The following is a 13,235-nucleotide window of genomic DNA, read 5'->3' on the forward strand; positions in this document are numbered from 1 at the left end:
GGCTTTTGGGGGGGGAATGTTGTGTGCGTTCTCTTTCAAAGCACTTTGTAGAAATCACCTTGCCATTAAGTTGAGCATTGTCATGTACAATGTTTCATACATTATATCTTGCAATTAAAGATGAACAGAAGGGAAATGGCTTCATGGTCCCTTGGTTTACAAGTAAACAATATTGTATTTTTTTGGGGGGGGTTCCCTCCACTTCATTAAAAGAGCAGAAAGTATATGTTTGGCTTTGGGGGCACTGATATACATGTGAAATCCCTTGAATACATGATATTAAATTGTGTGTAGGTTAAAAAAATACTAACTTTTATTTACATAATTCTTTTCTGTTTTTCAGTCTTCCCTCAGCTGTATTTTCATATGATACATCAGAGAAGAAAAGTACTTTCCCTTCCTGAAGAACACAAGAAATCCGAGTAATCACAGCTTTTGTTCACAGCTGTGCATATAGATACACATGTTTCAAATGTTTATAAATAATACAGAGTATTAAAATGAGTTTTCAAAACAAAAAAGTTTGATAACCTACTAAGGATATCTTTCCACACTGATATTTATTTTAATTTTTAAAACATTGCTCTGTGAAACTGCATTTTTGGCATGTCTCATTACAGTGAAACACTTATTCTTTTATTTTACCTTTTAATTTATTTATTAAAAACTTGCATTATAATGTCCTTATATTGATGGTATGAGTGATAACAATAATTGTGGTGCCTGAATTAGGATTCTTTTATTCCTTTAAAAAAACTTTGCATGCTAGAGACTTACGTGTATTGTTGTAAAGATAATATTTAGAATGCTTTTGACAGTTTTTCTAGAACTGCCATGGGCAGAGTAATGAAGTCCCACAAAAGATTTTTCTGACTCTAGGTCTGGATGAGGCGATAATCCTAGCAATTCAGGGCACAAACTTAGAGAGAGAGCTGCATTACAATGACTGCAGCAGTAACTCATTGTAATTGCACAACTGATTTTTTCCCTCCAGAGTGGGGCCTTAAAAATAGTGCAGTGTTGCACAAGAGCATGTGTTCTATAGGTGCAACTTAATCTTATTACCTCAAGCTGGGATGTTTTCCTGCTGTTCTTGAATGCTCTTTTTACTTATTTTCTTGAAAATGAAGGCCCAGTTTTATTGAAATACTCAAAATATAACTAATTTGTAATTGACCTGGATGCTACTTGAGAACTTTTTATGGCTTTGAATTAGCTGTCCAAATACATCAAGTAGCATTTGGCAAGCATAAACAGATATATTTTCAGCATCTTGACAAGTTATCTATAAAGCCTTTTCTTAAAATGAGCTTGTTTTTAAAGTTTTAAATGTTTTCAAAAGCATCATTAATTTTGTGTCCGAAAAGTGATATTAATGCTAGTAAATTCAGCTTACTTCAAAGCTTATTTAGAGAATGGCTTTTTTATAATGGAACCAGGTGAACATTTTTTATTAAATAACTTGGACACTCTGGGACAAAATGCAGCTTGTTCTTTATGCACTTCTTGTTTCCTAGTTATACTGGAAAAACATTTAAAAATTCACCAGTTCTTAAAATGACCTAGGATTCCTTCTCTTTAAATATAGCTAAACTTTAACCTTTAGCTCAGCTGGTACCAAAAGAAAATAAATGATTCATCATTTTATTGTTGTGTCTTTGGGATCCTATGAAGAATATCAGTGCACCAAAGTTGTTCATGCTTCCTGCAGAGTGAATCATAGAAACTGTTATGGTCTAACTTAGATACTCACTATTTAACTTTATTTCTATCCTATAACTAAGAGTGGTATCCAGGATTTTTCACATTCATTCAATAAGTCCAATTCATTTCACATTACACTATCACATGCTTTTGTTCTGCTGCGTTTAGAAAGACAAAAAAAGAGAATTGACTCATTTCACTACTTTGGCATTCCTGTTAATCATCTTGAGTTAAGATGCACTCCTCTTGCAGTCAGCTCTGTTATTTCCTTCCATTCTGATATACACTGCCATTGTGTTGTTAAAAGAGGTTTCTCATGAGCCAGCTCAGCCCAGCGGTTCCATCGACCAACACGTTCCTTGGATCCTGCAATTGCCCACAGTGGTTTGAAACCCGCGGGCGCTACCTGGCTTGCTTTTTTTTTTTAAGGTTTCTCATTGTAACATCTATAACAGCTTAGCATTAAGCAGCAGCTTATAGTCAATGGTTAGAGCTTACATTGTAGAGAAAGTGTGAGGACACCTCCATGATATAGTTTTGAGGGAGAACAAGGGTTTCACATTAACCCGTTTATTGTACATGTCCTTATATGAATTTTCCCACAGAACACTACCATTTTAGGCTATGATGGTTGCAGGTTGAGTATGAGCCTTGCAAGTATAATTGGGCAAAGAATCTTAATGTTCCCCATGTAAGTGACTTTGCATATGGTATCCTAGGAAAAGGTAAAAGCTATTATATATAACTGCATTATAGGAGCCCAGCAGGACCAAGCAGCAATGCTCCTGTAATTATAAGGGCTTTAGGTACAGAGAGAGTGGTTGTCTCTTGCTTGTGCTCAGCATTCATCTTCCTGACAGAGAGGGAATCGAAACAAACTACAGAGTTCTTTACCACTAGCCAGATGCTGCTTCTGGTCAAGTAATGTCCATCAGTGCAACTTAGTTCTGCCAAAAAAAGCTTCCAACCTTTGCTGCAGCACTTAAGGGCTGCTTTACATTGTCTGTGGCAACAAATTTGATTTATTTGTGATTCACATCTGAAGTCTGTCCTGCCTCCCAAACAGGGAGTCATGTGGCTGAATGCACACTGTTATCACGTGCACATGTATCCTAACTTTCTTCCAGGGACGTGGGTGGCGCTGTGGGTTAAACTACAGAGCCTAGGACTTGCGGATCAGAAGGTCGGTGGCTCAAATCCCCGCGATGGGGTGAGCTCCCGTTGCTCGGTCCCTGCTCCTGTCAACCTAGCAGTTCGAAAGCACGTCAAACTGCAAGTAGATAAATAGGTACCGCTCCGGCAGGAAGGTAAACGGCATTTCCGTGCACTGCTCTGGTTCGCCAGAAGCGGCTTAGTCATGCTGGCCACATGACCCAGAAGCTGTACACCGGTTCCCTCGGCTAGTAAAGCAAGATGAGTGCCGCAACCCCAGAGTCAGCCACGACTGGACCTAATGGTCAGGGGTCCCTTTAGCTTAACTTCCTTCCAGGTGAAACAGTTTCTCAGGTCACTGCAATAGTCCTTTGTCCAGTTAAATATTTGTGAATTTGTGTAGAATCAGTTGTGAGCATATTTTGTAAGCTGCTTTGAAAGCCTCTCGGGGACCATAACGTAGGTTATAATTTTTAAAATAAATCTGACTAGAGCTTGATAAGACATGCTTTTTTGACATTTATGTGAAGTTTTGCCCCAAGTTGCATAGCTCTTTGTTATGAATTTATGCTGGTCCAAATTCCATATTCTTGGAGGGTTCTGGGCACATGTTCCTTTTCAAACACTCATTTGACCAGAGCCTCTTAAAACTTTTGGCTCTGTAGCCGTTACTTTTCCATTCCACTTCATTCTATCAATAGTCTGCTGTGTCCCAGTTTTTCTGTGCTTTCCCAAGATACAAAGGCCATTTGATCTTCTACTGGTAAAACTCTGCTTTTGAGGCTTATTGTTATTATCACACACAACAACCTATGTCTAGTAAAGCACAGGAATTGCCATCCAGTTCACATTACCAGTCCCAAATTACACATCTTTTTACCCTTAGACAATTTGACAGTGAAAACTACTTTTGTAATGGGATATAAATCTGATCCTCAGTATATCTCTTTCCATAAAATGTTGGCTGTTATTAAATATGTGAATGAGACATTTTCTATATTGCCACATCACCACAGCTTCATCCTGCACCTACAGTACTATTGTAGCATTTAAAGGCCTAGTTCCCAATAATACTTTCTGTGCAGTCATTTACCTAGACACAATCGTGGCTGAAGATCAGATAGTAAGAAACTGTGCAGTCAGCCCAATTTATATGGTGCCAAGCCTTTAAATATTACAGCAATGCTGTGTGATGAAGCCATGGAAAAATAACTTTTCTCTGCTGTAACCTTTTGGTCACCATATTTCTCTAAAACAGGAAGGTGAAACATTTGCTCGCTGTTAGGTTTACCTGTTGCTATACCCAAGGCCTTGCTAATCAGCTTGATATGTACTTGTAACAGTTTTGTATTTTAATATCTATTAGCTCTTAAGTTACTTCCCCTCCCAAAATGGATTGCTCACTTGGTATTTACTTCACTCAGTCTGTTCAGTTTTCTATCCTTAGCGTGGCCTCTCCTCTGTGATACACCTTAATTGTAGAAGAGTTAATCTGATACCTTTTTAAGCCACTCATTAGCAACACTGTGAATTGGGAAGAGTTTGAGCACAACCTCCAGACAATTTGTGAAGGCCAGAAAAGTTGATGCGGCTGGATGTAGATTCTGATACGTGGGAGTAGGGAGAGAGAGAGATGCTTGAGGCAATATAGCTTTTTGATAGCTTGCAGATGTCGTAAAAGCTAGAGAATTCAACAAGCTTTATCCTGAGAATTTGAGATAGAATTGGCCCTTTGAAGTGAAAGTGGCCATAGGGTGAGAAATCTAATAGATAAATAACCTGACATTTAAATAATGTTTAAATTAAATTTAAGGTTTTCTGTAAGCTTTAATAATTTATGGGCCAAGATTATTTGTAAAAGATAGTGGAAAACTAGGCTTCTAGGACAACTAGTTGCTGCTAAAACGATCAGACATGCCCCTTTTGAAACTATGTTGTGGGCGAAGCCCAGTTACTGCTGCCGACTGCTTCACTGACTCAGGATGGGATATTTAAGCCATACTCTTTCCATACTGGTACATTCAGAACTGGCACTGTGGCAGAGAGAGTTCTGAGGTAGAATTGGTCATGTCAAGCTCACTCTAAAATGGTGGACAATCAATTTCAAATTAGAAGTTTATTTGTGGAGTACATATTATACAGTCCTCCAGTTCTTACCGTTAGCTGTCAAACTCACTTCCTCAAGGTAGTGCTGTGGAAAGCTCCTCTGCATAAGGGGAAGGAATTGCAACACTCATTTTCTGACATCTATTGGTTGGGCTTCTCACTGGACTATTCTCACAGACTTTTCAAATTAATCCTGGCACAAATAGATGAATAGAAAAAAGGGGGTATACCCAGCTAGTTAAATGGAAAACAAATGACTAACCAAGGAAAACTTGTACCAGCAGTCAAATATGAAAATTAACCAGAAGCAGTACTAAAAAGGAAGTGGGATCTCTCAGATGAGACCAATAAATTGAAGAGTAGAATTATTAGACCTCTACTGTTTATGAGGTGGCATTTGCAGTTTCTGTGCACCAGGTCCACCTGCCTGGGTTGTTGCACATGTGTTCCAGTAATTCATGGATAGATGCTGCCAGCTGATACGGTTTGTAGCTGAGTTTTTACAGAATGTTACTGAAGAATTAGCAAATTACTCCTGCTTTATTCTAAAACTGCCTCCTCAAAATGCATGTAATGTTCTGATGAGTATTTTTAATTAAAAGCATCCTCAGGAGGCAATTGGAACAGGGGAATGGTATGTGGGAAGACATCATTTAACCTATGCCTTGCAGACTATTTTGCGACTAAGAATGGCTCCCCTCAATTTCCCTTTCCACTTTAGGATGAAAATATGCAGTTACCAGTTTTTTCACAGAATGGATGAGGGGGCAGGGGGAAGCAGCAAGGGGAGAAAATTAATGAACTTTTTGTGAAAGGGTTAAGGAGGAAAACATTTGTTAAATAACTACAAGGTGTACTTAGGTTTCCAACTCAGACTTGTTACCAGGACTTGAATTATTTACGTGCTAAGTCAAAAAAAGTTTTCCAGTGCCTTAGACTATCACAGAAGGTAGAGCAGTGTAGTAAACAAAATAGAAGACTGAAATTGCTGCTGTTGCACTACAGCCTCTCAATCAGGCTGAGCAAACAATGGTAACTCGTGGGTCAGTGAATGCCATGTGTGTGCACTGCTGATTTTCTTGTGCAAGTGGATTGTTCCCCAGCTCATTGATTGAAAAGGCAAGCTGGTGGACTTAGGTCTCTATAGGCATGTCAAATCGTTGTAGAGTGCCTAGGGCATGATCAGTGTGATTCTGAGACTACCTTACAAATGGCTTATTTAGGTTATCTGTATTCCGTGTACTGTATGTTTCTCTGAAGATAAAAATCCATGGTAATTAATAGATCCACTTCTGTAAATAAGCTCCCTTTAAAAAAGAAAGGAAACATAACATGAACAGTCCCTAAAGTGAGTTTTGTCTCTAGTTTGAAAGCCTGCATAATGTTTATCTGAGTTGACAATGTAACTATTAAGATTACTTGCCTTATTCTTAATTCCTGTAAAGACAATCTTTAGAATGTGAATTAGGACAGAAGTATTGACATTTTAATAGACTTATTACTTCGTTCATAATGCAAGTTCAAGATTCCCTGCCCCCTTTGATTAGAAATGAACACAACTTTGAAGTATATATTTTCAGATGTACTTTACCAAGTTGTTCATGGAGCTGTGTGTGGAGGGGGTGTCAGCCTTTTTTATATAGCACAGAAAATTCCTCACATTGTGGTTATAAATTTCTCTTATGCATGTATGGCAAAACCACAGCATATTTGCTCACACCATGGTGGACTGTGTGATGTACATAATATCTACTTAAACAAGGTATCTAGTAGCTTTTATGTGTTAACTTTTAGTTCCTTCGAAGTCTGGAATTACATTTGAAGAGACTACAGTATTCCTTACCACAAGATAAAAATTTCTTGAGAAATCCTGTTGCAAAATAAATTGCACATATGGCACATACTTCTATTAAATAATTTAATTTCACAAAAGAGGTTGGCATTTGTGTGGGTCAGTTTACAAAGTTATTGTTAAGTTTCAGATAATTCATTGATACATTACTGGGTTTTTATGCATTGTCATCTTATGGAATTTGATAAAACGTAATCTTTTGTACTTTTTCTATGTTGTGAAAAATACTATTGTTATTTTATAAGTAATTTACAATGTACATGTTTTCACGTGTTTTGAAATTTAATATTACTGGGGGCTCTGAGAGAACTTTTTATGCATGTTTAAAAGATATTCCTACCTTATCTGTAGAGAAATGGTTTCTATGTATATTGTATTTGTGCAACCTCCCCTCCCCCAACTATTGCATTATGAAATAAATTAGTTGTGTCTTCCTACACATGGAGTACTGACAGTTGATATTTAAGCACTGTAGTCTAAAATATTATGAATACTCAGACTAAAGATGTGGTATGGTAATAATTTTCTACACCCATTAAAGGCAGAGTATTTATGTCATTTTGTCAGTTGTGGGGTCCTCATGTGAAATGTTGAAACCTGTTCTTCAAAGGCCTTATAGTTTGTAATAGAAATTATTCATCCTAGTAAGCAAACTGAAGCTAGGATGTTTACCATGTTCTCTTCTTGGTGTACGATGGTGATGATTCCGCTTATTTGTAGAAGTGGCTTCTTTTAGCCTCCAAATAAAAGCTATATGTGTCAAAATGCTTAGATAAAAATAAGGCACTTCTACACAGCAGTTTATTGGGGACTTGGCGCTACTCATGAATGGAGGTTTTGTACAGCATCCACATGATTACTATTATCAAATGAGCAGCCTATACTTTTTTGCCATTTAACCCAGTTTTCACCCTACTGTGGACTATCTTTTAGTATAAAAAAACTTATTCATCTGCAGTCTCTGCTGGTGTGGAAGCTCCTTAGGGTCTGTTTGGTTTTTGGCAGGTGGTTTATCTTGCATGTGATGTTTTATTAAGTGTTCTGTATCTCCACAACCCCTAATTGTTGCCACTTTTCTGACAATGATTGTTCCCATGATATAGTCAAATTCTTGAAATTGGGGGATGTCCACCCTTAAGAAGGGTTGCCACTTCCTACTGTGGAGGGGCGAGGGAGGTATGGCGGTGGGGGCAGATGTTATAGGCGAAGGGGATCGAGATATGGATATGCTCGTACCCCTTCCAATCTGCGCCCCATCCCGAGAGACGAGGGTAGGGTGAACAAGGATTACTCACCTCCGTCACTGGTGTTGTGCAATGCCAGGTCTATAGGCAACAAAACCGCCACCCTGCGACCTGGCTTGTGTGACGGAGACCTGGGTGCGCGAAGGGGATACTGTTACCTTACGACAGATGGCGCCCCCGGGTTTCTCCGTCCTCCACCAGTCACGGACTGTGGGCCGGGGGGGAGGGGTGGCATTATTAATCCGGGAAAATTGTTCTTTCAGGGCTCTACCATCGCCATCGATCCCCGGCATTGAATGTGTTGGCCTAGTGTGGGGCTCCGAGGTGAGCTTGGCTGTCTGGCTGGTGTACCGGCCACCTAGCGCACCAGCAGCCACCCTGTCAGGCCTGCTGGAGGCTGTGGCCGGCTGGGCCTTGGAGTTTCCTAACCTATTGGTATTGGGGGACTTCAACATCCATGCTGATGCCACTCCCTCCTCACAGGCTCTGGACCTGGTGTCTTCCATGGCGACACTAGGGCTCTCCCAGTTTGTTTCGGGCCCCACACATCAAGCAGGCCACACGCTGGATTTGATCTTTGGGGCCGGTATAGATGTGATCATGTTTCCTTCGATGAAGGTGCCATGGTCTGATCACTACGCTCTGAAAGCCAGGATTGATGTTCCACCCCCACCCCGCTTAGGTGGCGAGCCGATTTGGGCTCGCCCGCAGAGGCTGATGGACCCTGATAGATTCCGCCAAGCCTTGCGGGACCTTGCTCCCCCTGGCGACTCATTGACTGAGCTTGTTGAGGGCTGGAATACCCAGCTCCTGGCAGCCATCGATGAGATCGCACCTAAGCGCCCTCTGCGACCCCGCAGAAACCGGGCTCCCTGGTTTACCGAGGAGCTCCGGAAAATGAAGCGGGACCTCAGACGGCTAGAGCGAGTATGGCGGGGTGCCCGTGACGGAGCTTCAAGAACATCTTATAGGGTTTTTATGAAAACCTATGAGATGGCAGTGAAGGCCGCTAAGAAGTCCTACTTCTCGGCCTCCATTGCATCCGCTAGCTCTCGCCCGGCGCAATTATTTAGTATAATTCGGTCTTTAACATCCCTTGAAGGACAGCCAAATTTAAATAATAATTTGACACACAGCTGTGAGGCATTTGCGAGCTTCTTTGCGGAGAAGGTCCTGTTGCTCCGCCATGACCTCCCTGCCAATTTGGATACAATAAAGGAACTGGAGGCCCCTCGACTGTCCTCGGGTCCAGTATTGGACCACTTTGACCGGATATCCCCAGCCGATGTGGACAGACTCCTCCGAGCTGGAAAGCCCACTACTTGTCCTCTCGACCCGTGCCCGTCCTGGCTGATTAGAGCGTGTCCAGACGAGGTGCGGGCCCCCCTGGGGGATATCATCAATTTGTCCCTTGGCACCGGGACATTCCCAGGGGAACTGAAGGAGGCAGTGGTGCGCCCGCTCTTAAAGAAAACATCATTAGATCCCTTAGATCTATCCAATTACCGCCCGGTTTCGAATCTTCCATTCCTGGGTAAGGTGATTGAGAGAGCGGTTGCTGAACAGCTTGGTAGGTTTCTGGATGAAACATCGGCTCTGGATCCATTCCAGTCCGGCTTCCGCGCTGGTCATGGGACCGAGACGGCTCTGGTCGCCCTAACAGATGATCTCCGCAGGCAGCTGGATCAAGGCGGGTCGGGGCTGCTGATTCTTCTAGACCTGTCAGCAGCCTTCGACATGGTCGATCACGAACTCCTGGACCACCGCCTTGCCGACGTGGGGATCCAGGGCACAGTCCTTCAATGGCTGCGCTCGTTTCTCTCCGGTCGGGGACAGAGGGTGGCGCTTGGGGGGGAATTGTCATCCTGCCACTCCTTGGTGTGTGGAGTGCCCCAGGGTGCGATACTCTCCCCGATGCTTTTTAACATCTTTATGCGCCCCCTCGCCCAGCTTGTCCGGAGTTTTGGGCTGGGCTGCCATCAGTATGCTGATGACACCCAACTCTATCTGTTGATGGATGGCCACCCTGACTCGGCCCCAGACACACTGACCAGATGCTTGGAAGCTGTGGCTGGATGGTTACGTGGGAGCCGGTTGAAGTTAAATCCTTCGAAGACAGAGGTCCTCTGGCTGGGACAGGACGATATGGGATTGAGGGGGCAACTCCCATCTCTAGCGGGGGTGCAATTAGTGCCAGCACCGTCCGTTAAGAGTTTGGGTGTAATCTTCGACACCTCCCTCTCCATGGAGGCGCAGATTGCAGCTATAACAAAGGCGGCATTTTTTCATCTCCGCCAAGCTAAGCAGTTGGCTCCTTACCTCTCTCGCCCTGACCTAGCCACTGTGATCCATGCGACGGTCACCTCCAGACTGGATTATTGTAACTCGCTCTACGTGGGGCTGCCCTTGAGACTGACCCAGAAACTCCAGAGGGTGCAGAATGCCGCAGCGAGACTCCTTACAGGGTCTTCACTGCGAGATCACATTCATCCGGTGCTATACCAGCTGCACTGGCTCCCGGTGGAGTACAGGATCAGGTTTAAGGTGCTGGTTTTAACCTTTAAAGCCCTATACGGCCTAGGACCCTCGTACCTACGGGACCGCCTCTCCTGGTATGCCCCACAGAGAAACCTACGCTCGTCAAATAAAAACATCCTGAAGGTCCCAGGCCTCAGAGAGGTTAGGCTGGCCTCAACTAGAGCCAGGGCTTTCTCGGCTGCGGCTCCAATCTGGTGGAACGCTCTGTCACAAGAGACTAGGGCCCTGCGGGACCTGACATCTTTCCGCAGAGCCTGCAAGACAGAGTTGTTCCACCAGGCCTTTGGTCAGGTCCCAGCCTGACTCCCTCCTCTGGCAACCTGCACAGAATTTTGCTCAACGGTTGCCATTAATTTGACTTTAATTAATTTTATAATGGAATGTTTTTAGAATGTTTGATTATTTGATTGTTTGATTATTTAATTGTTGTTAGCCGCCCTGAGCCCGGCTTCGGCTGGGGAGGGCGGGATATAAATAAAATTTATTATTATTATTATTATTATTCTTACGCAGCAAAAAGGAATCAGCTGCAAAAATCTGGGTATGGTCTGCACATGCATGAGGCTACCACGTTGCCAAAGCCTAGCTGGTCTGGTTTTCATCCATGCCTGAATGAGAGGCCACTTGAGAACCACAAGTACACTAGACTGGTTTCTGTGATGTCAGGAAAAAACAACAACAAGCTGCATGCATTTTCCATGAATTTAATCTTCTAGAATCATCATAAATATTACACAGATAGAGACTCTTACATTTTTCATGCAGACGAGGCAGACTCAGTTACACCTGACCAACTGTTCACTCCCAAATGTTGGTAGTATATTCCTTCTCTTCAGCTGCTGCAACATGGCTAGAGACAAAAAGGGTGTGTGCCAGGGGCAGATCGGTCCAAGTTTGCCCATTCTCCCATGCTGTGAAATGCTTTTCCATGACAGATTTGGCAAGTATCTTCTCTGCCAACCTTCAGAAATCTCTATAAGATTTTTTGTTTGTGTTAACAGGCATATTCAGTGGTTTAAACTTTTTAAGATGAGCCAGTGATTCTTGCAATTATTCTGTATTTTTATGGGATTTTATGCTTCTGGAAATTTTGTTATACACCACCCTGATATTTATGTGAGAGGCAGTTTATAATCTGTTTTATATATAAAAATGAAAAAAACCCCTAACAACTCATTTCCAATGATAGGAAATTGTAAAAAGAAAGACCTAGAGAAGGGGGTGGAAGAAGAAAGGAAATATATCACTGCTCTCTTTTTTTTCTGCCCCATGACTCACTGCACACCTTCAGATCCTATACTTTTGTTTCTTCCCATTCCCGTCCTGTTCCCCCACTACTCTGTTAATCAATTAAATTTGCAGATAAGACAACCGTTCTGAAGCAGAAAGTACATTTTCTTTGCTTTTTAGGTGATTCATGCATGTGTTGTAGGAGGCATTGTCTTGGAAAAGTCATTTTCCCTTGTGAAATGTAATTTCTAAAAGTAGTAAAATATAATACATTATAAAATTGCTGCCTGATTAATTGGTCATATTTTAATTGGTCAGCATGTTAAAGATATTAATATAAACATGAGAACATTCCATGTATGCTTAAACAGCTGATGCAAGAACTTAATTAGTATAAATAAAAGAGACAAATAGCTAAAGCCACATTTACTGCGGTTTTACTTTGCAAAATGTATATCCTCTTCTAGGTGCTGCAGCAATGTCTTAGGATGCAATCCTAACCACTGTCACTAGGTGGAATGGAGTGATGGGGCCTCTGCTACATCTGCAGCCATGCAGACGGTGGGAGGGAAAGGGGGAGCAGGTAGATTCCTACACTGGCCTGGATTTTAACCTGGATTTCATCATTCCTAGTCTGACACTTTTAACACTTCACTACTCTTATCTCTTTCAGGTGTTTGGTTAACTTTTGTGGAAGGGGCAGGTAAAGAAAATGCTATTTATCAGAATGCTGACAATACTACTAATTAGGATGATGGCATTCCTTATTAGCTGACACTTCTCAGTTTACTGTATCAATTTTTTTGCTATGAAACTCCTTGCCTTCCTCAGTGACAATGTGACCCATTTCCATTGCCACCATTCTCTTAGAATACCTTTAAAGCCTTGTAGTTTGGTATAATAGGTCCAGATGTGTGATAGGCACAAACATTGGAGAAAGGATAAAATATTAAGCATAATTATTTAAGGGAAATTATGTACAGAAGAGAATACTGATATTTACATTGGAGTCTTTAATGTTCTTAAATGTAGCTGACTATACCATCTAAGTGGCTTTTACCTCAGGCCAAATTCCCTAAACCTCCCAAGCTAAATTCCCTCACACACTGGTCCAGCTACTTGGTATAATCCACTTCTGACTGACCCAAAATCTCATCCATTTTTACTTCTGGGAGCTTGGACAGTTTTGCTGACTTTAAGAAATAACAACACTTGTGTCATCTTCAGATAGGACCTGTATATACAAGGCTGCATTTTAGCCTAAACACTTGTGATAAATAGCTTAAAACTCAGGCCTCCATAATCCATGTTCACTTCAGTTTTCTCTGCCTCTCACTTCCCTCTTCAGCTGTCTTCCCACACTGCCTTTCCCAATTGACATTCCTCACTGAAAATCATCTGATTGACAG

General features: G+C 41.9%; 1 protein-coding gene and 1 long non-coding RNA gene across 2 annotated transcripts in view; one reads left to right on the top strand and one right to left on the bottom strand.

Annotated features, from left to right (window-relative positions):
• Positions 1 to 7,248, top strand: part of HACD2 (3-hydroxyacyl-CoA dehydratase 2) — a 25,874-nt gene extending 18,626 nt beyond the window's left edge. Inside the window, exon 7 of the mRNA XM_083413567.1 lies at positions 344 to 7,248. Coding sequence (XP_083269693.1) covers positions 344 to 426 — 83 coding nt within the window. The 3' untranslated portion in view covers positions 427 to 7,248. The remainder of the gene's footprint in view (positions 1 to 343) is intronic.
• LOC310665063 lies at positions 564 to 12,879 on the bottom strand. Its single transcript, XR_014505167.1, has 2 exons — positions 11,106 to 12,879; positions 564 to 7,971 (listed from the first exon to the last, which is right to left on the bottom strand). It is a non-coding gene; the product is annotated as an uncharacterized lncRNA (long non-coding RNA).
• Between the last annotated feature and the right edge of the window lie 356 nt (positions 12,880 to 13,235).

Source organism: Podarcis tiliguerta (assembly GCF_965153285.1).
Source record: "Podarcis tiliguerta genome assembly, chromosome: 1".
NCBI classification, from domain to species: Eukaryota; Metazoa; Chordata; class Lepidosauria; order Squamata; family Lacertidae; genus Podarcis; species Podarcis tiliguerta.